Source organism: Leptonychotes weddellii, chromosome 8, assembly GCF_054177405.1.
Source record: "Leptonychotes weddellii isolate Sample4059 chromosome 8, ASM5417740v2, whole genome shotgun sequence".
NCBI lineage: Eukaryota > Metazoa > Chordata > Mammalia > Carnivora > Phocidae > Leptonychotes > Leptonychotes weddellii.
This window is the reverse complement of record NC_138376.1, coordinates 32,795,200-32,821,057: the sequence shown is the minus strand read 5'-3', so window position 1 is coordinate 32,821,057 and position 25,858 is coordinate 32,795,200. Positions and strand designations below refer to the sequence as shown.

At 57.0% G+C, this 25,858-nt stretch overlaps 2 protein-coding genes across 2 annotated transcripts in view; both read right to left on the bottom strand.

The window, feature by feature from the left end:
• Nucleotides 1-25,858, bottom strand: part of POLH (DNA polymerase eta) — a 277,794-nt gene that overhangs the window by 105,585 nt on the left and 146,351 nt on the right. The gene's annotated exons all lie outside the window — the stretch shown is intronic.
• On the bottom strand, nucleotides 8,531-24,931 carry VEGFA (vascular endothelial growth factor A). The gene is made up of 9 exons (XM_081827556.1): nucleotides 24,904-24,931; nucleotides 23,606-24,747; nucleotides 20,544-20,592; nucleotides 17,166-17,362; nucleotides 16,272-16,348; nucleotides 15,910-15,939; nucleotides 13,928-13,999; nucleotides 12,660-12,791; nucleotides 8,531-10,532 (listed from the first exon to the last, which is right to left on the bottom strand). Exons 1-9 carry the CDS (start codon nucleotides 24,929-24,931, stop codon nucleotides 10,511-10,513), a joined length of 1,749 nt encoding a protein of 582 aa, XP_081683682.1. The 3' UTR covers nucleotides 8,531-10,510.

Sequence of the window (25,858 nt, the reverse complement as noted above, 5' to 3'; positions counted from 1 at the left end):
CCTCTCTCCCCCAGAAGTGTGGCTGGGGTGAAAAGGCCAGGAAAAACCTTTGGAGTGGGCATGTGGTGGTGGGCAAGGGAGCGAATGGCTTCCTTCACTCCTTCTCAGCAGCCACACCAGGCCGGTTGAGATAAGAGAGTCTTCAGGGAAACTTCCTTTTAGGCCAAAACCAACGGCTGGGCCTGGCACCTGTGGGCAGTTTCTCTGAAGTCATGGGGCCTGGGGGAGGGTTTACCAGCATCAGGCAGAGCTCTTCCCCCAACTCATGTCTCTTCCGCCCTCCTTCCTCCCTGCACCCCCCCAACACACAAACCCACAGTTTGGGCTTTCAGTATGGCCGCTGGAGTTGGGCAGGGCCAAGGGTGTGGCTGAGGTGGCCACAGCCAAAAGGAAAGGGGGCAAGCCCACCAGCCTCACCAGGAGGGCATTCTCTGAGCTCTCATAACCTCTGTGGGCAGAAACATCCCCTCTCCCAGGCCCAGGAGCAGGACTAAGTGCTGGGTCTCAGGTCCTGCCTATCCCCCCCATTACTAAGAGGAAAGGAAAAGCTGTTTCTGTCTTCCCTTGTGGGTTTCTACACTGGCTGTTTCCACATTCCTTACCGACCAAGGGAATTAATCATCCGAGATGCTGAGCGTTTGTTGGGTTCTGTAGATCAGCCTCGAGGCAGCAAGCCCAGAGTTGCACACCCATCCTCAGGGAGCACCCAGCCTGATGACAGAGACTCTGTCCCAGTCCTTAGGGACCCTGACAGAGTGATGTGACTAATGTTCATTCTTTCATTCAACGAGTACTATATTTATTGAGCCCCTCTTAAGTGGCAATCACTTTATATTCATTAACTAACTTAATCCACATTAACACCTGGGAGATAGGTGTTATCATGCCCATTTCACAGATAAAGACAATGAGGCCCAGAGAGGTCAAGTAACTTGCCCCGGGGTCAGACAGCCAGAAATTTCTACTGATGTGAAAAGTAGAGCCCACCTCTGTGGGATCCCAAGTCCTCTCTTCCCACCACCCTGTGCCCAGTCACAACGGTGACAATTGCTGACCTTTCCTGGGCACCTACTCCATGCCAGCCACCACCCCAGGCCCATCCACATTTCCCAGATCCTCAGGGGTCATGGCACCTGTTTAACAGACAACGGCTAAGACTCAAAAAGGTAATTTTGCCCTAATACACAGTTTAGAAGTGGTCAGGGTTGGAGCTGTGTTTTAGGTTTGGTTTTTGGACCTCGGGGACCCAGAATTAGCAGCCAGGATTTGAACCGAGGCGGTCAGGCCAGGCTGGACCAGAAGTGACCCGGCGTTATCAATCCTGTGGCTGCCAGACAGAGGGTTATTAATATCCAGGAGGTGGCTATTGCAGAAAAATCAGCAGCTCCCAGAGGGCAGCTCTGGGTCATGGGACGACAGCCAGGTCAGCACCCCCCTGCCCCCAGCCCCATGGGGGCTCATCCTGAGAAGCCGGATCCCTCAGCTGAGCCTCACAGCCCCTGCCCTCACAGCCCTTACCCAACCAGGCGGCCGCCCCGTGACTGGGAGCAGTGACCCCTGTCACACTTGCGTGTGTGCGAGCTTGTGGATGAGCTCGTGTGGAAGAAGACCTGTCTTACCCCGGGAGAGAGGACGTCTCGAGGGTGTCTGCCAGGGACAGGCCCTCCCCCATGGGATCCCAGCCTCAGGAGGCCAGCAGGCCCTAGATGCGGGCCCAGCCACCTTCTCTGTTTCTCAAGGTGGATGGAAGGGAGTGAGGGTGGATCCACCGGGAGGAAAGCCTTGGAGAGTGAAGCAGAAGGAACTAGAATGGGGATGGAGATTCCTGTGCCAGAAGCAAAACTATATGCAAACACCTTCCCTGAATATTTCCCCAGAACACATTCTCCTGCTGCCTCCCCAGGAAATGGACGCTTCCAGCTCTCAAAGTCCCAGGGAAAGCCTCCTTCTCCCTGCCCCAGTCCCAGAGGGCTGTACCAATACCACAGATCTTCCCCCCGCAAAGATCCTAGAACAATAGGACTTTAGTCTTGGGGGGCTTCTGAGGCGGGCCCCCTGGGAGCCTCCTCCACTGGGGGCCCCTCAGATGTATGCTGGGAACAGTCTGAGAGCAGCAGGCCCAGGCAGCCCTGCCTCAGGCCTCCAGGTTTTCTGCCCAAAGCCCAGCTATGTATAGAAGGGTGGACACAAAGCCCCCTCTTTCAGACTGGAGACCCTTGGTGTGTTTGGGGGAAACAGGGAGAAAAGAATGGCCTTGTGTTCTGGTCCTGTTCATTTGTTCATTAATTTCTCAAATACTCACGGCACGCCTGCCTTGTGCCTGGCGGGTTCTGAGCCACAGGGCATCATCCCTGACTGGGAGGGCTCTCTCCACACCCCTTCACTTCAGTGCAACCCCTCTTCCCCACTCGCGGGCTCCAGGGCTGAACTTGCTTGCCTCACTTCTCAGCAAGAGAGGAAGGATCTCTACCTGCAAAGATCAGTATAAAACCCGGTTGTGGTATTTCAGTTTAAAAATTTAAAAGTGAGGGGGCGCCTGGGCGGCTCAGTCGGTTAAGCAGCAGACTTGATTTCAGCTCAGGTCATGGTCTCAGGGCTGTGGGGTTGAGCCCCTGTGGGGCTCTGCCCTCAGGGCAGAGTCTGCTTGTCCTTCGCCTTCCCCTCTGCCCCTCCCCCTCCATGTGCTCGCGCATGCGCTCTCTCACGTAAGCGCTCTGTCTCTCAAATAAATAGATGAAATCTTTTAAAAAAAATTTTTTTTAAGTGAGGAGGAAAAAAACCAACCAAATTATACCAAAGTAGGAACTCAGAGAAGAAAAAGACATTGACTTGGGAACTAGACATAACAACATAATTATAAAGACTGGTTTTGAGCACATCCTACGTACCAGGCACTGTATTAGGTACTTTGACATGTCAACATCACCTCTTCCCCTCAAGCTCACGATGCCGATGTGGCTGTCCCCATTTCAGAGAAGAGAAAGGCAAGGCCCAGAGAGATGCTTTAGCCAGTGGCAGACCCAGGATTCTGATCTAGATCTGTCAGAAGGCTTGGTGGGGCTCAGGGCAGCCCAGACGGGCTCTGCAGAGGCACCAGGCAGAGCCCCACATGCCTTCACCCCGTTGCCTGGGAGACTTCCAGTCCCAGGATGATGGCGTCAGCTGTACACAGGATGGGGAGCAGGGACATGATCTCCCTGCAGGGAGCCTGAGGAGGTGATGAATGAGGTTCTCAGACCTCCCCAGCAGAGGGGACAAGCAGGGCCTCAGGAGGGGGACACAGGTTGGCTTCTGTCCCACGTGGAGCCAGACCCAGAGACTATGAGGGGATGTGTGTCAGGGCGCAGACTGGTAAGCTATGCTCAGCTCTTAACAAATGGAGAGAGAAGACCTGCATGACCTGTAAATGTGTGTTGGGAGAAGAGGGAAGGATGGCGGTGCAGGCCCTGGAAGGGCTCATCAGGCACCCATACCCTGTGATTCCAAACACCTACCGTAGCGAAATGAAAACAAGGGAGTACCTTCTTGAGAGCGGTTTCCATCTTAGTCAACAAAGAAGTGTCTGCTGGCGGGGCTTCTGTCTCCTCCCTCAGACTAGAACCTCTGTGACGACAGGGCACAACCTGAGGGCAAGGGCCATGTCACCCCCTCAGCCTGGGAGCTACCTGAGGGCAGTACTTTACTTCTCTCGCTAACAGACTATCACCCCTCCATCCCACCGCCACCAACACCAAATGCAACCTTTTAAAAGCTGTTTCAGATCTCAAGCCGCTCGTCCTGAGGAGACCCAGGCCCAGCCCTCCTCCGCTGGATGCCTCAGCCTGATGAGTCCTTTCCCTATGAACCACTGCTCCCCTCCATTCTAGCTCTTCCCCCTTCTGAGTGGCTTCCGTCCCCTCCTCTGCGGATGCTCAGCCAGGCCCTATCTTTGCTTTGCGTTTTCCCTTTCCAGGCAGATTATAAATATTTACTGATTCCTTCCCTCCCCTCCCCTATTCCGCGGGTCCTGATGGATGATGGCCTGTGGATGTGGCTGAATTGTCTCTCTCCCAACAATTCTGAGGCCAACCCAGCAGGGCCTCTCAAGGATCACCTCCTCCATCCCCCCATCTCTAGGCTGGGGTGTGCTAAAGCTACCCCTATAAAGGAGAGGTCATTCTATACCAGAGCACAACACATATGGCTGGTATCCCATAAGTGCTGGAGGACGGGAGGGAGAAGATTCCATTAGCTAGCTTCTCCTCCAAATTCCTTGACCTTCTCTCTCTGCCAGTTCCTCTTCGTCTCTAGCCTCTCCCCCTCATGCTGTAGATGAGGCCCACTTCCTCCTGGTAAGACCTCGATGGAAATGACTTGCTCTCCTCACTCCAAAACTTTGGACAATACTTTGTCCTGCCTGGGACAGCCCTTGTCCTGAGTCTTCCCACCAGACTTCCCACCAAGACAGACCCCCGGACTGTGAGTCTGTTACACACATGTCCTTCCTTCCTTGAACCTCATTCTACCCCCTGAGACCATCACACATAACAATAAAACACTATGGGTGGGAGGGGACAAAGGTCCTAGCCCCAAGGAAGTGACCGCGTAGTTGGATGATTTAGTTATGATTGCTAGGTAACACCCACCCCAAAACTTCATAGCTTGAAACAGCAACAGTCCATGTATTTGCTCGTAACTGTGTACATTTGGGCAACGGATGGCTTCTCACTCTATGTGTTGTTGGCAAGAGCTGCTCCCCTGGGCCCAGAAAATCCAAAATGACATCGCTCACATGTCTGCTGTTTCAACCTGGGGATGGTTGGAACAGCTGGGAGCTGTTCCTGCCTGAGCCTCTCTCTTTCTCTCTGCATGGCTCTCTCCCCAGCAGGGTAGCTGGACTTCCTCACAACATGGAGCTGCCTTCCAGTAGGGCAAGATGGAAAACTGCGTTGTCCCTTAAGGCCTAGGCCGAGAAGCCCCAGAACAGCTCTTCTGCCACATTCTCTTAGTCAAAGCAAGTCCTACGGCCAGCCAGATTCAAAGGAGGAAAAATAGACTCTACTTCTTGATGGGAGGAGCGGCATGTGTGCACAGGGATGGGAAGAACGGTTGTGGCAGCCATAGTCACACACAGGCCGCCGTGATGGTCCTCACATATAAAACCGACCCAGAATCACCCAGATCTGTATGGATCTACCCAGCCTCCTTGCAGAGGGGGAAGAGAGTAGGTTGGCAGTGTCCTTGGAGAAGCAAATACTCCCCAGGCCTTTGGGGGCTATGGCCAGGGTCTGTCACTGTTTAGGGAAAAGGGAAAGGGACTCAGGCTGGGCAGATCAGAGTTGAGAAGGAGCACTGTGTATCTCTAGGGAAAAAAGTGGCCAGGCCAGAGGGGAGGGTGTGAGTCCCACAGAGGGGAGATGAGCTGGGACAGCTTGGCACTGGGCCTCGCTCCAGGGTGGGGGATGAGCAGGTCTTATACAACTGAAGGATGCAACATTTTCATTTTATCCTTCTTTTCCCCATAGTCTATTTAAAGACTGTTTCTCTCCTCCAAGGCTGCATGTTGCAATTCTTTTTGTGCTTAGGTTTCGGATCTTCCACTGACAAGCCCCAGCCCCTGGAGACATCTCTTGCCTTGCCTTGCCTTACCACACTTGGGGACTCTGGATTTCAGCCCTGGGTTTGGCCACCACTGCATCCTCCCCCTGTCCCACTTTTCTTCTGGCTGTTTGTATTCAGTCTAGACGATTCATTTTCACTTGTTGATGTTCTGCCCTAGCCCAGGGCAACCACGGTGCGGTGGACCAAGCACTAGAGTTGGAGTCAGGAAAGCTGGCTTAAATTCTGGCTTGGCCATTTACCGGCTGTGCGTAAATTCAGGCACGTTATTCACCCTCTCTGAGGCTCCTGCTTCTCATCAGCCAAGCAGAAATCATGAGCCCCATCTCCAGGGTGGCTAAAGGGAGGAAACTGTGCCTGGCACTGACCAAGAGGCTTCTGTCCCTAATCCCAACATCGGACTCTGAATTCCCTCCTTGCCCAGCCCCATTCAAGTGTCTCCACCTGTCAGCGAGCCCCTCCACCAACCACCGCTGCCGGCCTCACCCGCCACCACAGCCTTGGGATGAACCCCTCGGTCACCTCGGCCGCAGTTTCGCAATGTGTCATTCGACAAACGTTAATTAAGCATGTACTATGTTCCAGGCACTGTTCTAGGAGCTGGAGGTATAGCGATGAACGAAACAGACAAAAATCTCTGCCCTCACGCATTGCCTGCATTCTAGTGGGGGCAGGGGTGGGGGCGAGGGTGGGTGGGGGAGAGGCAGACAAAAGGGAAAGTAAATTTTAGAGCTATGTGGTCCAAAACAGTAGCCACTAGCCACGTGTGTATACTGAGCACTTGAAACGTGGCTACTCCAAACTGAGATGCGCGGGAAGAAGAAAGCACACATCAGATTTGAAGATTTCACACAAAAGAAGAGGGAAGTCTCTCCTTAATAATTTTTACATTGATTAGATGGCGAAATGATATTTTGAGATACGTCGGGGTTAAGTAAAATATAGTATTAAAGTTAATTTCCCCTGTTTCTTTTTACCTTTTTAAATCTGGCTCCTAGAAAATTCCAAATTAAATGTGTGGCTCCCGTGGCAGTTCTACTAGACACCACTATTCTAGAGTGTTTGAGAAGATGGCACACGTTATGGGGGGAAAGATGGGGTGGCAAAAAGGAGGACCCAAGTGCAGAGTGAGGAAGGGGTGTCAATTGTAAATGAAGTGGTCAAGGTGGACTCCCTGAGAAGGTAACAAGACTTGAAGGTAAGAGAGCCCCACATTGCCACAACTAGGAGAAGAGTGCTCCAGGAAGTGGGGATAGCCAGTGCAAAGGCCCTGGGGTGGGAGAGCACCCACAGTCTGAGGAACAGAGAGGCCATAGTAGCTGTTGCTGAGTGACCGAGGGGGGTCAGAAGTCATAGAGTCAGGGAATTAGAGGCCGCCCAGATGGTGCAGGGCCTTTTCAGGCCATCATATGGACTTTTATTTTTTTCTCTGAGTGAAATAGAGTCTCTGCAAAGTTTTGAGCCGAACGGTGACATGATTTGGCTCACAGTTTTCACAGGCTCACTCTGGCTGTGGTGTGAGAATCAACTTAAAGGGGGTGGGGGTGAAAGAATTAGGAGCTGTTCAGAGGCTCCAGCAAATAGCCACTTGGGATGACAAGAGCCCCTACCGCACAGGGCTGTGGTGTGGATTCCGTGTTAACCAGTGGAAGACCCGGTAGGTGCAAAGGGCCTACTAGACCAAAAGCTCTGTGGGTCAGGGACCTGGCCTCCCATCTTCCTCACAGTATAGCCAGGAGAGGCCGAAGTTGCTACTACCCCCTCCGCCCCTCCCCTTGGAGGGATGCAACAGCCTCCTTTTGGCCTCCCTACCTCCGGCCTACCATACTGCTGGGGTGTTTTTAAAACCCCTCAATTGCTGCTCATCCCCAACAGGCCAGAGGCTCCCTGCGAGCTAACCCTGCCTCTCTCCTGCCTCCATGCCTCACCACTGCCCACTGGAGTCCCCCCTCAACCCTTTGCTCATACCACACCTTCTGCCTGGGATATCTGCTTCAACCGTCCCCCTCTCCCCTCCCTGTTCTTATCTCCTCCTACCCATTCTTCAAGGGGCTACTGAGAGGTAATGTCAGGAGAAGACCCCCAGACTCTGCCACCCCCAATACATCCCAAGCTGAGCAGATGCCCCCTCACGTGTTATGTGTCTTTCTATTCATGGATTTATAGTTTCTGTGACTCCTCGGCCACCCACCCTCACCAGACCTTTGAGGAGTGGAGTTGTCTTATTTATAAGAGCATCCTCTGCCCTAGCATGGGGGCTGGCCCAATAAATATGGCTTGAGGGGATAAAAGAGAGGCAAGAGGAAGTGGATTTGGAAGCCTTGCTCATAAATGCCAAAGACCTAGACAGCATCTACCCTGGCCAGGACCACAGGAGAGCAGGGCCTACACAACAAGGCGGGGCAGGGTGTCCTCTTAAGGGCCACCAGAGCTGCGGGTCCATCTTCCAGAGGATCGAGGAACTCCAGGACCCACTCTGTAAAATTTTATTACACCCTGGGGCCCCATGAGCACCCCATAGCCAACCTCAGCCCTCTCCTGTCCCCCGGGCAGCAACATGGCCAGACACATGGCCAGTTCCTTCCCCGACCAAGGGACCAGGCCTGGATCATGTGATTCCTGAAGGCAGCACTGCTCACTGCAGGCCCTGGCTCCTCTCTAAGGAGGCTCTGGCTCCTCTTCCTCCCCCATTGCAGAGCTCCTCCCCCCCCCACATCATGGCAGAGGGTGGACGGGGTCCTCCAGGATCTGCTCAGCCAGAACAGAAGCGCTGTGGCCCCCAGCACAAGAAGATGGGCCACCCATCGCCTGCATACCTGGGACCCCTTTCCCAGACCTAAGACAAATGCCATTTTCCCCAAGGGAGGAGGGAAAGGGGGCAGAAGGGAGTCTGGAACAAGGACCCAATGGAGAAGGAGAAACCAGGAGGAGCTTTGAGATCAGAATTAAATTCTTTAATACAAAATGCTTTTTTTAAGATATATCTGTATTTCTTTGTTGCTGTTTAAAAATAAATATGTACTACGGAATATCTCGAAAAACTGTACTAGAGACAAAGATGTGATGTTAATATCTTTTCCCCCACAATTATTACGGATAAACAGTAGCACCAATAAATAAATGATAACAAATATTAAAATTAAAAAAGGAGAGAGATTTAGTATGTAGAATTCTCTATTTTTTCTTGTTTTGTTTTTACATATAAAAAACAGAATAGCAATGTCTATTTTATCAGAATCACATATATACATAAACATATATATATATATATATATATATATACACACACACAAACGCAAGTTGCCAAATATATATATAGTATGTAGATGTATATTGAAACCTTATTTCAAAGGAATGTGTGGTGGGGAGCCAGGGGAAAGGGGAGGGCAGAGCTGAGTGTTAGCAAAATTAAATATCTGTTCAGGACAAGCTAGTGACTGTCACCGATCAGGGAGATAAGAGATTGGAAACATGAATCTTAACACACAGACCAGTACAAATAAGAGCGCAAGAGAGAGCAAGAGAGAGATACATCTCATAAATAGTTGAAATTAAATATTAACCAAGAATACTGAAAAAAGCCCTACTCTTTAATTAAATTAACTGTTTTAATTTCTAATTAAAAAGGGATATTAAATAAGTACCGTATATAAAACACTTTCTCTGCCTCCGTGGTGGGCACGTGGATCCTGCCCTGTCTCTCTGTGCCGCGGGAAGGGTCGGGTCTGGGGACAGAGGAGGGTTAACCACTCACACACACACAGCCAGGTCTCCTGGGGGGGACAGAACTAGTGGTTTCAATGGTCTGAGGACATCAGGCCCTCCTGGGCTGCACCCGGGAAGGGGAACTGGGAGAAGGCCAAGGCAGGAGGCCTTCTCCTTGGAGGACAAGCTGCCGCCAGGCGGCCCTTCCTCCACCAATGTCTCTCTTCTTTTCGCCAAGACATCTGTTGGCAGCGGTGCCCTGGGCATCTCGGGAGCCAGTGAAGAGTAGGTGAAGGCTGCCTGGTCTCCTGAATCTTCCAGGCAGTGCCCCTGGGGGCAGGATGCCCGTGCAGCATGCAGAGAGGATCCCCAAAGTACAGCAGTGTCCTGAGGCTCCCAAAACTCCTGGTCAGAGCCAGTGTCCTCGTCCCCGTACCTGTCGTCTGTCCATTTGACTCAGGGTATAGAGGCTTGGGGCCAGGGCTGGGTTTGTCGGTGTTCCCAAAAGCAGGCCAAATTTGCCCCCATGCCCTGGCCATGCACGTTCCTGGGCAGGGAAGGGGACCCTGGCTTTCCTAAGAGGGACCGAAAGATCATGCCAGAGTCTCCCCTCCCATCCTCTTCCCTGTTGGGATCTGGGTAGGGACATTCTCCTCCCAACTCAAGTCCACAGCAGTCAGATACATCCAGTGAAGACACCAATAACATTAGCAATGTTAATTTAAAAAAAAGAATATATATATTTTATATATATATAAAATATATATATTTATTTTTATATATATATATAATATATATATATATAAAAATATATATATATATATATATATATATATATATATATATAAATGTATGTATGTGGGTGCGTGTGTCTACAGGAATCCCAGAAATAAAACTCTCTAATCTTCCGGGCTCGGTGATTTAGCAGCAAGAAAAATAAAATGGCGATCCAATTCCAAGAGGGACCGTGCTTGGTCACCTGCCCGGGAATGCTTCTGCCGGAGTCGCGCCCTCCGGACCCAAAGTGCTCTGCGCAGAGTCTCCTCTTCCTTCATTTCAGGTTTCTGGATTCAGGATTGTTCTGGTGATGGCGATGGTTGGTGTGGTGGGGGCAGCGGCGTGGTTTCTGTAGCGTTCTGAATCAGGCTTTCCTGGTGAGAGGTCTGGTTCCCGAAACCCTGAGGGAGGCTCCTTCTTCCAGCCCGGCTCACCGCCTGGGCTTGTCACATCTGCGGCAGACGGGAAACAGAGGCAGGCGGTTAGGGCCGGGCGCGGGGACGCCGTAGTGAGGCAGGCAGCCTTCCCTTCCCGGGAGCCCAGGGTCCCTGTGGCAGAGAGGATGGCGAAAGCACGGCACTTTCTCGAGGAGCCCCGCGGGAGGGGAGAGCCAGCCCCCGCCCACGGGGTGGGCACCCCCGCCTCCCCCCCAGGCAGGAGCTGAGTCCAGGACTCCCCTCTGCGCTCTAGAGATTACAATCTAGTTGAGACAAGACAAGGACATGGGGACATGCCATCAGAGGCGACAAATGAACGCATACTCAAGAACAGTCCCTACTTGGCATTTAAGAGCTGATGGTGACCAGAGGTGGACCGAGTTAGTCAGCAAAGAGTGCCCGCAGAGAGAGGGGCTTCAGCTCTGCCTCTATGGGGCTGGCTTGCGGAAGAGAGTGGGGAGAGCACCCTGACCCAGGGCTAGGGCCAGCTGAAAGGGAGGGGCTGCTCCGGCGAGGCCGTGAGGGACACATCTCCCTTCACCATGCCCTCCCTCCAGGCCTTGTTTCTTCAGCATGCTGGCCGCAGCGGGCCCCCGGTACCAGGCTGCTGGGTGGCGAGAGGTGATCATTCGCTGTGCTGCTCCTGTCCAAGCAGAGGGGACACCAAGAGCTTTCGTGTCATGCCCCTGCCCCTGGGACTTATTGCCTTTTCCCTTCTCTACTATGAGAGGTCAGAGCAGGCCCCGCCCTTCTGAGAGCCTGGCAATGGGCATCCTAAGCCCCCAATTTGGGGTCCTGAAACTCCCCCATACGGGGGGAGGTCTCTGGAGGCTGGGGTAACTTCTGTTAGCCCCCAGGACACTTCACACACCCCATCCCAGACAGTCTCTCTGCAGAATAATCCCCACACAGAAACCGTGAAAATGATAAAGCCCTCACCTTCCCCAAAGCCCCCGGGGCATGTGGAGACCCCTCACTGGGCCCTGGAGTTAGGCAGAGCCCCAAGCCCAGCACTCACATACACTTCCTATCCTCACATACCACCGAGACAGAGAGAAGCCTGCACCAACAGCCCAGGGCCTGGTCCCCAGCATCCCTTGAACATCCACAGCCGCAAGAACACGGGGGTGGGGAAGGCAGCCACATTCCAAGGACTTTGTTAATGGAGCATCTGGACTAGCTGGGGGCACCCTGATCCTGCCAGGGAATCCCCATATAAGCCCCCCTCCCTGGGTGAAACTCAGGCTGGCCCAGAGGGCTCCCAGCCTTTGAGCAAAGGCCGGACTGGTAGGCATCGAAAGATGGCCAGCCAACCTGTCACGGCTCTGTGCTCCTGACCTTACCCCCTGAACTCAGTCACGTATTCGCTTACATACTTGACACTTTCTAGGTCCCCAGTGTGCTCAGAGGACAAAGGTACAGATGCCTGGAGGGTCACCCAGGTGAATAAAAGCCAGGCCCTCCCGTGAGGAGTTCCCGACCCGCCCATCCTGGAGGCATTTGGAAATATGTGGGCTGTTTGGGGTTGTCACCATGAGTAACTGGAGTATTAAAAGTATCTAGTGTCCCCCAAACGTTAAATCTCCAACCCACCCCAAACCAACAGCGGGAGCCCGCGCCCTCGGGGACCCCAGTCTCGGAGGGACTCGCCCCCTGCCCCCGTGAGGGACACTGAGGGGATGAGAAGCCCAGCGGTGCGGACTTCAGAGGGTGGTGGCAAGGCCCCCAAGAGCGTCTGAGCCTTGTAGACGGCAGCAGCCCCCACACCAAGAAGGGCCCTCTGTATTAGTAGCAAGGTAGTGATAACAACGTCAGGACCAACAGCCACCACAGGACACCGCGGGACCACAGGACACAACACTCAGCCTGCGTCCACACCGTCACATGAAGCCACACCAGGCTAACCCCTCAGGCAACCAGGGCAACCTCGGAACAGGCCCCAGCAGGCCAGGCCAGCGCCTGCGTCCCACCGCAGGGGCCCCGCAAGCAGAGAAGGCGGCGGTCAGTCACCAGGCAGCTAGAAGCCGAGCAAGCAGCTGGCCCCTCTGGTGCGCGTGCACGCAAGCTCTCTCTCTCTCTCTCTCTCTCTCCCCATCTCTGTGTGAAGCCCCTCTCTGACTTGCTCGCCCTCTGGGAACCAACCTGCAAGTACGTTCGTTTAACTCAAGCTGCCTCGCCTTGCAACGCGAGTCTGTGTTTTTGCAGGAACATTTACACGTCTGCGGATCTTGTACAAACAAATGCTTTCTCCGCTCTGAGCAAGGCCCACAGGGACTGCAAAAGGCAAAAGGAAAGACATCTAAGCTAGAGCGTCAGCAGAGAAAGAGAAAAAAAAAAAAAAAACATGCAACACCCCCTAACAGTCCGCAGCTGCACCCCCACCCAGCTCATTGGCCCCCCTGCCCCTTCCAAGCCCTGGAAGGATCCGAGTGCTGCAGCGGAAGACAGAGAGAGCGGCGGAAAGAGGCAGCACTGGCTAGGAAGCCTGCCTGCAGGAAGAGGCAGACACAGGTGGGCAGAGAGTGCAAGGAGAGGACACTGTAAGGGGGGAGTGCTGTCCCGTAGGGACAAATTCAAGTCTTGGGCCACAGGGCCCCAGTGGCTACCGCCCCCGAAAGAGTACACCTTGACTCTTCACCTGCTGGGGACAGCAATCCGGGCCACCTTCCCCCTGTGCCCCTCAGGGCCCCTCAGGCCTGGGCCCCTCCACCAAAGGCAGGCTGAAGGAGGGCACCACATCAGGCCAAGCCCAGAGGCAGCGTCCACAGCCAGGCCACTGGTGGCCAAAGGGCCCACCACAGCCTCCAACCCAGAGGAAGAGCCTCCAAACCTACAGGGAGGTTTCTGTGGGTGCCGTGCGTCAGACCAGAGTAGAGGGCTCCCCTCCGGAGGCCCCAGGTCCACGAGGAGGGGCTGCCATACGGTGCCTGACCCCACCCGGCCTCCTCCTGCAGCTGACAACAGGCTGCCTCGAGTCACTCGCACCCCTTCCTCACGCCACGTCTGCCTGCCCCACTACCCTCAGCTTCCAGACAAGTGCAGAAGCCAAGAGCAGTGGAAACCAGTTGGGTGAGCAGGCACCAGTGCCTGGCACCTGCGCCAGATGGGCCCACCACCAGTGCCCAGTGGGTGAGAGAAAGGCGGTGCCCAGCCAAGCCGGAGGCCCCTCCCTGGATCCTCCGGGCCCACTCTGCCCACCTGGCCAGCCCGACCCTGGACCGGCCACGCCACCACCGCATCTAGCTGCTGGTGCCAATTAGTGGAGTGAGAGTGAGAGAGAGACACTCGGGGGGAGAGGGGGAGGAGAGCCGGGGGGGCCGGGAGGGGCAGGGTTAGGGGGTCCCGCCGGCGGGGGTCTGACTGGGGGCCAGGGAGGCTCCAGGCAATGAGACAGCGGAGGCACCACGTACACGCTCCAGGGTTTATACCGGGCTTTCTTGCGCTTTCTTTTTTGCCCCTTTCCCTTTCCTCGAATTGATTTTCTGGAAAATAAAAAAACAGAGACAGACAAAGAGAGAGCAAGGGGGAAGGGGAAAGGAAAAGAAGCAACGAGGAGGGCAGGGTTCAGGACACACTCCCTGGAACAAGCATTGGGAGGCCAGCGGGCTCCAGGAAAGGGCCTGCACATGCACACGCACACGCACACGCACGGCAAGGCTGGGGCAGCGGGCACTCAATGGCTCCTCCTTCTCCCTTCGGCCACCCTGGGTGGCCAACCTGGCCTCCGGCAATGCTCTGCGTGGGGAGCAGAGGCTGGGTGGAGGACACAGGACCCAAAGGCCTGAGTGCTCGTGGCAGCTCCTGGTCCCAGGCAGGGGCAAAGCCCTGTGGGCAGCAACCCTGGACAAGTCTGACCCTGAAGGTCGGGGGTGGGGGTGCTACAAAAGGTAGGCCAGAGTTTGGAGAGACCTGACTTGATGGGGGTGGGGGTCGGGGCCCAGGCTGTGCTTTGGGCACCTTCTGCCTTCATTTCCAAGTGCAACAGCAAAGGGGTCCCTCAGGGGCCCTGCCTCTGCAGATCCCGATGTGGGAGAGCAGCTACGCTGGGAGCTGGCACAGACCCAGGGGCGGCACATGAAAGGCGCCAGCCTGCCCAGCCATAACCTGGGCCGAGAGGCGGGGATGGGTGTCCTCAGAGCCCCAGGCAGGCAGTAGGGTGGGGTGGGAGTTAGGGAGGCATGGGAGGAGGGGCCTGGGCGTTACTTGGCAGGAGGTTCCCTCCCCAGCCTGTCAAAGCCTGCCACACCATCTCAGCTGACTCTCTTCCGAGCCCAGGCGAGCCCCCCGCTCTCCCCGGGGGCAATGCAGACATTTGGGAAACGGGCAAGGGGGGGCAGGCTGAAGCCTGTTCCCCTCAAGGGACCCAGCACTCTCCACACCTGCCAGGCCAGAGGATGCCCAGAATGTCTGCCACAGGGGAAGAAATGAGGGGACGGGACTGGGGAGAGGGGGAAGGGACTGAGGAGAGGGGCAACACTGCTCCCCTAGGAGAAAGCACTGGGAAGGAGGAGGGTCTACACACACAAATACACTCTCTCTCTCTCTCTCTCTCTCTCTGAGACTACTCTCCCAAATCACTGCTCTGAGAGCCACAGCAGTCCTGGAAGTTGGGGACTTAGGGAAGAGGCAAGGGGTTGAGGCCTCGGAGCTTCTGGGTCCCCAGAGCTTTGGGGGCAGACGGGATGGTGAGGGAGGGGAAGGGAGGGAAGGACACAGGTGCTCTCTCTCATTCTCTTTCCCTGCAGGCTTGTCCCCTTTGCTCACCGGGTCTTGAAGGCTCACTGCCCCCAGACCATGCCCCCTGCTCCATCCTGACTCAACCCTCCACACAGAGCAACTAGAAGCCTCAGAAAATGACCAACAGTCAACTCATTTCTCCCTGGCCAGGGAGGGCTGAGTGGCTCAGGCCCATCTCACTCCTACAGGAGGGCATCACCAAGAAAACCTCTCAGCCGGCCCCCAAGTCCAATCGCACCACCACAGCAACCACGGCGAGAGACCGTTTCCTCTGACACACAAAAGCTGGCCTCTCCGCCACCCCCTCCCTCTCCCTGCTGTGGGGGGACAGGAGACTAGAGCAAGCCGGGGAGCCGCTGTCCACACGCACCCCCGCACACCAAAACTTGCAAGTCCCGGCCAGGAATGACCTGGAGACCTGGAATGCGTGGTCTCCTTCCACAGGAAGCTCCAGGCTCCAGGCTGGGGTTTTGCCCCTAATCCTAGAGCCAGAATCCTCGGGTTTGCTCCAACCCCTACTGCCACCACAGTCTTCGTGAGGCCAACTCCCTGACTCAGTGAAGATATGAGACCCCCCTGACAGAGGAAGCCAAGAGCCCCAAACCAAGATAACCGGCCAAGGAGAGGGAGAGGAGCTAAAGTCATGGCCACTTACTTTTCTTGCCTTGCTCTATCTTTCTTTGGTCTGCAGCGGGCAGAGAAAGAGAAAAGAACAAAACAGAAAGGGGTTCAGTTGGTGATGCTAACAACAAGAGCCTTAACGTACTATTTATGACATATCAATGCAGTTTTAATCCCTTTACGTAAAAGAACTCACTTAATCCTTCTAAGAGTGCCACGAGAGACATCCTATTATTGTGCCCATTTGACAGACGTAGAAACTGAGGCACAGAGAAGTAAAATGAAAATGCCCAAGGTGCCACAGTTGCAAGGTAGAAATGGCTAACAAGTGAAACATGCTTAACCCTCCCGCCGTCTGCTAAACAAACGAATCCGAATCCGTGACTCCGTCCTCACCTGCATTCACATTTGCTGTGCTGTAGGAAGCTCATCTCCCCTATGTGCTGGCCTTGATGAGGTTTGATCCGCATAATCTAGAGGGAAAGGAAGCAGATCACAGAGGTTAGTGACCCAGCCAGCCATACCCAGATGGGACATCCTGTGGCTCTTGCCACTCAGCACCCAGGGGTTCTACAGAGCAGGGGTGGGGGGTAGAGGGAGGAGGCACCAGGGGCTCTACCAGAAAGAGCCTCAGGCCCACCCCAACTCCCCCGACCCTACTGACCTCAAGGAGCCCCTGGCTCTTCTTGAGGGCAGGCATGGTTGCACGGGTTGGCCAGGCTGGGAATTCAGGTCCTGGGTTCTTGCCTGTGCCCATCCCTCCCCTCCTGTTATCCCCTCTAGGCCTCACCTTGACCCCTAGTCGCTACCCAAGAGCCACCTTCCCGGGGGTCTCAGAGCTCCCTCCCACCCTGTCCAGGCTGAGATGTGCCCTGTCACCAGGCAGCACCAAACGACTACCTTCTAACACTCTCCATGCACCAGGCTCACCCAGCACCCCAAACAGAGCCCCCCAGGAGGAAGCGCCCTCTTCCTCCAAGAGAGGAAGAGAGGGGCTCCTGTCACAGGTGTCAGCCCCTCCTGAGCCGAGGGGCAAAGGTCGGGGAGGAGGAGGAGGCAGTAGGGACTTGTGGGAAATCCCAGACCATCCCAGAAATGCAGGGCATCTTTTTCTCCAAAGGGGGTAAGACTCCCCACACTGCCTCCTGACTGACTCAGGGGCAGGAGCTGAGCAAGGCAAATCTGGCTCTCCCTCTCAAGAATTGCCGAGGAAAGGGCCGGGGAGCACCTGTTCCCAAAGTCTAACCCCGCTCCCGCCCCCCCCACCCCCCACTCCCCACAGATGCCCACCTGCATGGTGATGTTGAACTCCTCGGTGGGCACGCACTCCAGGCCCTCGTCATTACAACAGCCCCCACACCGCATCAGGGGCACGCAGGATGGCTTGAAGATGTACTCGATCTCGTCAGGATACTCCTGGAAGATGTCCACCAGGGTCTCAATGGGACGGCAGTAGCTGCGCTGGTACACGTCCATGAACTTCACCACTGCAGGGGATGGAGTGACACATGAGCCCAGCCGGTCACACAAGAGATGGCCGGCCCCCATCTCCACCGAGCTTTATAGGGCAACCCCTCAGGGTTCCTGTGAGAGGTATCCCCTACTGGGCCAATCCTTCCCAAACTCTAGCTTAAGTCCCTCCAGCTGTGGTTGACATCCTTCCCTAAGCTTTGCACCACGGGCACTGATGGAAGGTCTGGTTTTATTCCAAAGATCACACGAGGCTGTCGGGTTCTGAGGAAGATGGTCTGCTACATCTGACCCCACCACCTCGCCATGACCGCTGAGCCAACTCCTGGGTCAACCTTGATACCAGGGCACAGTTTGAAGATAAGTATACTTGCCGGGGGGGGTGGGGTGGTGGTGATCTGTTTCCCATGAAAGGAGGAAGAGCCAGCTTGGCAAACCTACTCTGCATTTCCCTACAACCTCCGTCACACCATCCATCACACCAACAACCATTGGATGCGGACTTATTATATGCTGGGCATTGTGCACCATCATCCATGGTTTCCATGGCCAATAATTCTCCCCACGTGACGCTATGAGGTTCCACTAGGAACCCCATTTTCCAAAGTGGGAACTGGAGGTTCAGAGAGGCTGAGGAACTTGCCCCGGGCCCACACTTCCGATCTGCTCTGACATCAAAGCCTTCCCAAGGCAAATCATGTAGAAGCATGTGGGGGGGGGAGGGCACGTTGCCACCTGCCAGACCCCTCCCCAGACACGGGCTGGGGAGGCGCCAGGCCTGCCTGGAATCAGCAGGTGGCAGTGGGTGGGCACACTGTGCAGGCCCTGCCAGCCACCGATAACCCCGCCCAAGAGGGCAAACTGCTTGCATCATGGAAAAAACGGTGCCGCCACCGCAGCCATGGAGCACTTCTAGAAGCTGATCTGGAGGGAGGGCAGGGTAAAGACGGCTTCCCAGGCTGGCCGTGGAGCCCGAGGTGCACTGGAGCATGAAGGGGTAATTCTAGGCCACGGGGGCGGGGCCCTCGAGAACAGACACACTCAGGACCTGGAATGACGACTCCAACTTGTGGCCCAGCCTGCCACTCTCCATCTCACGCCCCCCACCCCCCCCCCCCGCCCCACTACCACAAAGTAATGCTCTCCCTGAAATGTCTCTCCCCTCGCAGGAGGAAGAAGGGGCATCCAGCCCGTGAAGAGGTCTGGGCTCTGTTCATGACTCCGTGTGACCTTGGGCCGGTCCCTCCCCTCTCTGGGCCTCAGATTGCACATCTGTATGAGTGGTTGGGTGGATTTCTAAAGACACTGAAACTGAGACTGAAATGTGGGGTTTTGGTCTCCCGTTTCCGGCCCCCAAACAAGCGCTCTTTCTCAGCCCAGGTAACACAAGGTTTGGAACCTCACCCAAGCGTCTGAAGTGCAACCCCCTAGCCTGCCTCTCCCCAGAGACTGTGGCTGAGCTCCTCTTCCCTCCGGACGGTAAAGGAAGATGAGCCTGGGGGTATCTATACACTAAGTGGGTTGAGGAGAATTTGGAGAGCTGAGGGGAAGGGAGGGGAAGGCCATAGGCGTGAAAACAGCAAGGGAACGGGGAGGGGGGGTGGGCTCCCAACCAGTCCCTGGCCTTGTCTGAGATCTACTTCCCCTATGCAGACAACAGGCACAGAATTCTCCTCCACCCTCAAAAGGGTTAAGGTAAAGCACCGTCAGAGCATAGGTGAGAGCAGAGATCTGAAGAAGCCCTTTTCTAAGCCGAGTCTATCTCGAAGAAGATGACTTATCAAGAATTCTTGACCTGACACTTTGTCATGGTTGGGGACAGAGGTGGCCCAGGCTTTGGGGCCACAAGGCCTCAACCAGGACAGGAAAGCAGGAAGGTCTGGTCTGGGCCACTGGCAGTTGGTAGCTGAGGGTATAAAGACCCAGACTAGGAATTCCTTGGAAAATCTCCCTGGAATCCCCAAGGGCCGCAGGAGGGAGGTCGAGGGGGGCAACTTCACCCGTACCCCTCATACTCTAGCCACTGCCCCCAAGGAAAGCTGGCCTGCTTTTGCCCAGGCCACCGGACATACATCGACTCCCACAACAAGCTTTCTTGCTTTTCCTTGTTTCTTGAAGACAATCTTGTCCCCAGCAAACAAAGATCATTTGTCTTGCCTCTCCCAGACCACAGAGACCACCAGGAGGCTGATGGGGGGGTGGGTGCACACTGGGACCCAGGAGCCTCTGAGCGGCACAGGCTGTGGGGTGGCTGGGAAGCCAGGCCCTGGCCAAGGAAAGAGCTCCTGAGTGAAGAGGGAGGCAGAACGGGCTGGGCATCACCACTGGCCCAGGGAGTGCAAACACCACCCCTGGCCACCACCCTGGGTCACAATGGGTTGAGGTCTGAAGACCCCAGGGCCTTCCTTACTCAGCGGTGGGGCGCTAGGGGAGTGGCATCGGGCACTCCTCCCCCAAGGCTGGAGTAGAGGCCACATTGGGGGCCGGGGGGCAGGGCTTCCCTAGAGAAATGGGAGGATCCCTACTCCAAACCACAGAGGAACAAAAGGCAGGCTGACTCTGAGTTGGGCAGGGGGCGGGGCACCTGGGAGCTACAGCCAGCCCTCTGCTGGCCTAGGAGGGAAGTTCACAGCACCCAAACCTATCCCACCCGGAGGGCAAAGGGAGACTGCAGGGCCTTCTCTCCAGCCCCAAAGGAATACAGGCTGTGGGGAGGCGGGGCTCAGGAGGTTGGGCCCTCTGCACCTCCAGCCCACGCACAACCAGTTTACTGAACAGCCAGGGGCACATACCCCTCCACACAGAGCCCACAGGGGTGACACGGCTGGGCTGAATGTGACACAGACTATCCATCCTCCCCTGGGGGCAGGTGGGACAAGGGACACCTCCCTCGACAACTGGGATCTTTGAACACTGTCTTTCCTGGCCTATACTCACGGCCCCCTCTCCAAATAAAATTTTACTGGAAAGAGCAGAAGGAAAAAGCAACAAGTTCTATTTCTAGCAGAGGCCTGAGTAGCAAAGAGAGACCGCCAGAATGGTGACTCTCATAGTGCTCCCCTCTTCCCTTCTTGATTCCCCATTCCTGCACCCCTTCCCCCCTCCCCCACCGCCACAGACCTGCAAGAAAGGAATCGGAGCCTCCCCACCCATCCCCTGGGGAGACAGGATACCCATCCAAGGGCCAGAGGGACTCACCTTCGTGGGGTTTGTGCTCTCCTTCTGCCATGGGTGCAGCCTGGGACCACTGAGGACAAAACAAAAGCAAGGCACAGGCATGAGCAGGGATGCAGAGGCCCAGCCACCCGCCCAGCCGGCAGCCTCTGGCTTCTCCGAGGCTTCTGAGTGGAACAAGGCACCTGCCCGGCTCCGCACAGCAGAGAGCATGCCCACAGCCCCTGTGCTGCTCCAATTGTGAAGGAAGAGAAAGACTGACCAGATATTGCAGGGGCTGGGGGGAGTGGGGGTGGAGAACTGAAAACACAGGAGGAAAATACCAGAACGCTGTGCTGTCCGGGTCCCCGCCCCTTCCCCACATTTCCCTCCCCACCCCTCACTGGCCCATTGTTGAGTTCAGGGAATTTTCTCAGCCCCCCGACTCCCTGGTCCAAAGCCATGGGTAAGGAGTAAGGTCAAATAGGAGGACAAATTTGGACTGGGGCAGGAAGGAAGGACTGGGGGCGAGAAAAACAACATGGTGACCTTCTCCTGCTGACATGACAAATACCAGGGTGAGCTGGTGCTGGGGAAGGAGGAGGGTGCAGAGGAACGAAGGGCGCCAACCACCCTCCCCCTTCCAAACTCCTCTGTTCCTGGGAATATTCAGCAAACCCACAGGTTGCCTAGAAGGGAAAACCAAGGAGGAAACCCTGGGGGGAGGGGAGAGCCCCATTTCTCCCAGCACACAGACCCTTCCAGGGGCCTGAATGTATCTCCAAAGCCCAGAGCCTCACACTCGCACCTTGTTCGCTAGTTTCTTCTCCCTCCTGGACTGAGGGGGGTCCCAAGTCCCTCTCACCTAGCTGGGCACTTTTCCTCAAATGCAACCAGGAAAGCCTTTATGCCTTAGCACTGCCCAGCCCCTAGGGGGCCCCCTGCACTAGCCAGGCCTGAGGCCTCCCCTATGCCTCGCCATCCCTCCCCACCCCCACCAGACCATTCCTCCCCTCCCCAGAAGCTGTGAAGGTCAACATGCCCAACCATGTGGACCTGACAGCTCCAAGCAGGCAAAGGCTTCTCCCAGCCTTCGGTTCTCACCAGCTGCCCACCCCACCTGCCCTTCCTTGCGGGCACATCCTAAGCAGCAGAGCTGTGGAACTGCAGACCCCACTGACAAAGTCTGTCTGTCTCCTTCCCCACACACCCCCAATGCACCCCGGATCCCCGAGCCTTGCCCCTAGGGCCAAGGTCAGATAACAGTTTCCAGGATCCCAGCTGGGCAGCCTCTCACAGCAGCAACCTCAGGGACCCTCCAGGGTCTCCACCTTAGCCCCTGGCCCATCTCCATGATACCCCCTGGCTTCCTTCTGCCAGCGTTCTCCCTATGCCCTCCACTTCTCCTGGGCCCCAACAAGGAAGGGGGGACAGAAATTTAACCCCCTCCAAGGCCAGGGGGCACTGGGAGGGGCTGTTCTGGGCAGGGAGGGGCCAGGTGCCCTTCTCTGGGGGCCTCTGAAGGTCACGCTGTGGCCAGGCAGCCACTCCTTCCCCTCCCCACCCCCCCCCCCCGCCTTGGAGGCCTGGAGCCAAGGCCTTTGTGCCAGGGTCTAAGGCACCCAGAGTGGCAGCAGGGACCCCAGCCCATTTTTTCCTTCTGCCTCTCTCCAAGGGGAGACTCTGTGGCTGAGGGAAGGTGTAAGGGAAGAGTGTAAAGGGCCCTTAGATGGCTTTGAGAAGCAAGTCGGGTGGGCAAGTTTTAGAGTTTCAAAAAACCACCTGCTCCTGCTCCAACACCCCCTTTCACCAGGACAAAGTGTGTTTGCAAGGCTGGCAGGAGCTCCCTCCAAAGGTGGGGGTGGGGGGGAGCTGGTCCCACAATGCAGACGTCACAGCAAATTTTAAGCCATTTTTCCAAAAAGTATAAAGTGGAATAATGACACTCTTCATTCCTCCCTTAGCCCACCCCCATAAAAACTAAAGCACAGCTCAGAAGTGTGGGGGAGGGGAGCAAAGCAGACTGTCACCAAGTGGGGACTTTAGGTAGTCTGACAAAGCACCAGAGTGGGCCTCTGCACCCTGACCTCTGACAGCGATCATCCTTTCCCTGGCCTCTGGGGTCGGAGAGGGGTTACACGGGTCTTCTCAGCAGAGGGGAGCAAAAAATAGAAAGGTGGCAGGGGCTTCTCTCCACGTCAGGGAGAAATGGAGAAGGGGCATCAAGAAATCCCTCCTAGCACAGGAAGGGGCTAGGGGCTGGGGACAGAGGGAAGAGGTGTGGGGTGGTTCTCCGGGTCCTCCGGTTAGGGATACCTCCAGAGGTCACCTTCCCGCGGAGGGCCGGCGGGGGGAGGGGCGCTGCTCGCCGCCCGGGGCTCCCCGCTCGGGGCCGCCGAGGCTCCGGGAACACGCGGCCGGCCAGGCCCGGGCTGATGTAATCGGCTCCGCGCCGCGCGCGCCCGGCCGGGCGGGGGAGGGCGGGCACCGAGCGGGACGCAAGCGGGGACGGGCGGGGGTGCCTCCGCGCAGGTGGCCCGGCGGAGACCAGGGGTCCCCTCGGCAATCCACCCCGAAACTTTTCTCAAACTCGTGGCGAGGGCCTAAGAGATCGAGCGGCAGTGACAGCAAGCCCCCTCTCTCTCGCCCGCGCCCTGCCCCCTCCACGCTCTCTGCCCTCCCTCGGTCCAAGGTCCGGGCACCCCCCCTGCCCACTGGGCTCCGGCTCCCGCCCCCGCTGCCCGGACTTCCAGTTCGTCCGGGACCCGCGGCCAGGAGCAAACTTCAGCCGCCCGCGGCAGCGCAAGCCCAGCCCCCTCGGCCTCCTCCTCCGGCTCCCGCCCTCCGCTGGTCGGCCCAGATCGTACGTGCGGTGACTCTGGTGGGTGGGCAGGGCCCGCGTGGGCGGTGAGATTCTATCCCGGTGCCCTCCCACCTAGCGCGCGCCCCCTCCCCCTACATGTACAAGGATCGAGGGGGAAGCCGCGCGCCCGGTGCCCAAGGACCCGCGTGGGGTACGGAGCCCCCACGCGCGCGCTCGCACGCACGTCCCCAGCCGGGAGAGGCGCTCGCAGCGGCCGCGACGCCTGGTGGGCACGGCCGCTTACCTTGGCATGGTGGAGGTAGAGCAGCAAGGCAAGGCTCCAATGCACCCAAGAGAGCAGAAAGTTCATGGTTTCGGAGGCCCGGCCGGAGCCGGCGCGGCTCGCGCTCCCTCTCCGGCTCGGGCTGCGGGGCGGCCCGCTCTCTTCGGCGCCTAGGCGGTCTCCTCTTCCTCCGCGAGCGGAGGCCCGGGCCAGGGCCTGGGGCGCGCGCGCGGCTGGAGCACTGTCTGCGCACACAGCCGCCTCACCCGTCCATGAGCCCGGCTTCCGAGCGCCGAGTCGCCACCGCGGCCCCCTCTCCTCTTCCTTCTCTTCTTCCTCCTCCCCCTCCTCCGACTGCGGCTCCTCCCGGCCCGAGCTAGCACTTCTCCCAGTCCCGCTCGGCTCTGCTGCCCCGGCGCGGACCACGGCTCCTCCGGAGCGGGAACAACCCAGAAGTTGGACGAAAAGTTTCACTGCAACGCCGCGAGCCCCGACCCCCTCCACCCCGCCTCCAGGCGCGGGCTCCGGCTCTTGCCCGCGGCTCGCCGCCGCGTCCACCCTCGGCCGCCGGCCGGGGAGGAGGTGGGAGCTGGGGCGGGGGGCGGTGTCTGTCTGTCTGTCCGTCAGCGCTGCTGGTCCGATGCGGGATCCCGAGGGGGAGGGCTCGCGCCGCGCTCTGGCGGTCACCCCCAAAAGCAGGTCACTCACTTTGCCCCTGTCCCTGTCGTTGCTCGCTCGCTCGCGCGCGCTCTCTGACCCCGTCTCTCTCTCTCTTCCTCGACTTCTCTCTGGAGCTCTTGCTACCTCTTTCTTCTCTCTGCTGGTTTCCAAAATCCGAAGTGATTTGGGGAAGTAAAGGAGCAATCTCCCCAAACAGTCGGCCCGATTTAAGCGGGGAGTGGGAAGCAAAAAATAAATTAAAACGAGAAAGAATGTGGATTTTAAAAATTGCTGAAGAAAAAAAGGAGGAGGGTAAACCCTGGATAAATGAATATCAAATTCCAGTGCGGAGACCCCTGGCTGGTGACCCCGCCGGTTCGTCCGCCTCGCCTCTGCGCCTCCCGACCCAGCGCCGCTGCCGCCGGTTCCACTCGCCCCCTGCGCCGCGGCCTCCTCGCAGCCCGGCTGCCCCAAGCCTCTGCGCTCCTTACCACTAGCGGCCGCTTAAAATAGGGTAGGCCCCGCCCTTTGGCACGCCCTGGGGGCGGGGACAGGCCCACTGCGCCTCTCCAACTGCCCCGCACGCCCCTCGGGCCTTCCCCTGGGACGTGTAGCAAAGCCTGCCCCCCTCCCCAGTGAAGGGGGACCTCGACCCCCACCTAGGTTCACAGCCTGAAAATTGCCCATCCGCCCCCACCTTTGCCCAGACACACACACGCCCGCGCGGTATTGGGGGGAAGGGTACAAGAAAGTGAGGTTATGTGCGGCCGGGGCTCGAGAGCTATTCCTTCTTTGCTGGGAATATTGGAGGGAGGGGGTGGTCTGGGCGTGCAGGGAGTCGGACAGGGACGGGTGTGGGGAGAAGGACATACAAATCTACTGGAATCCTGGCGTGACCCCTGGCCTTCTCCCCACTCCAGCACTCTCAGCCCGCCCCACACACACACACACTCACACACACGCGTCCTCACTCTCACGCAGACGCTGCTCTTTCAAGTTCACCCAGCTTCCCTGTGGTGGCCGAGCGCCCCCTAGTGACTACTGCCTGCACACCCCAGCTCTGGCTCAAGAGGGAATGGGCTTCAGGAAGAGGGTGGAGGGAGGCTACCCCTGATCCCATTTCTGACCTCCCAAACAGTGGCATGTTTGGGACTCGAATGGACCCACGTGCAGAGAGCCCAATGCTGGGCACAAGAGGCATGACAAATCCATGTGGACAATGTGCCCATCTGGAGACTTCATCTGGCCTGCTGACATCAGAGTGAGCTACAGCCAACAGACTGGGGTGACTGGGGTCCTTTGGGAAGTGTCCAGGGAAGCTTCCTTGGGGAAAATTATTTGGCACCAGGTTTGTAGGGCTGAAAATGGGAAGCCGTGTGGTTCTGGGGTTAGTCAGTGGCCCAGAGGGAAGAGGACCTGTTGGAGCCCACGTATGCACTGTGGAGTCTGGCAGAGCCCAAAGGGAGAGGCAGCTGGGCAGACAGAAGCCCTTGTTCCTGCTCTCCCCCCCCCCAGATGTTGCCAGGGAACTGAGGCCAGGGGGCTGGTGGGGGCGGATGGAGGCCAGGGCCTGAGTGATGATTCAAACCTACTCACCAACACTAAGGAACGTCT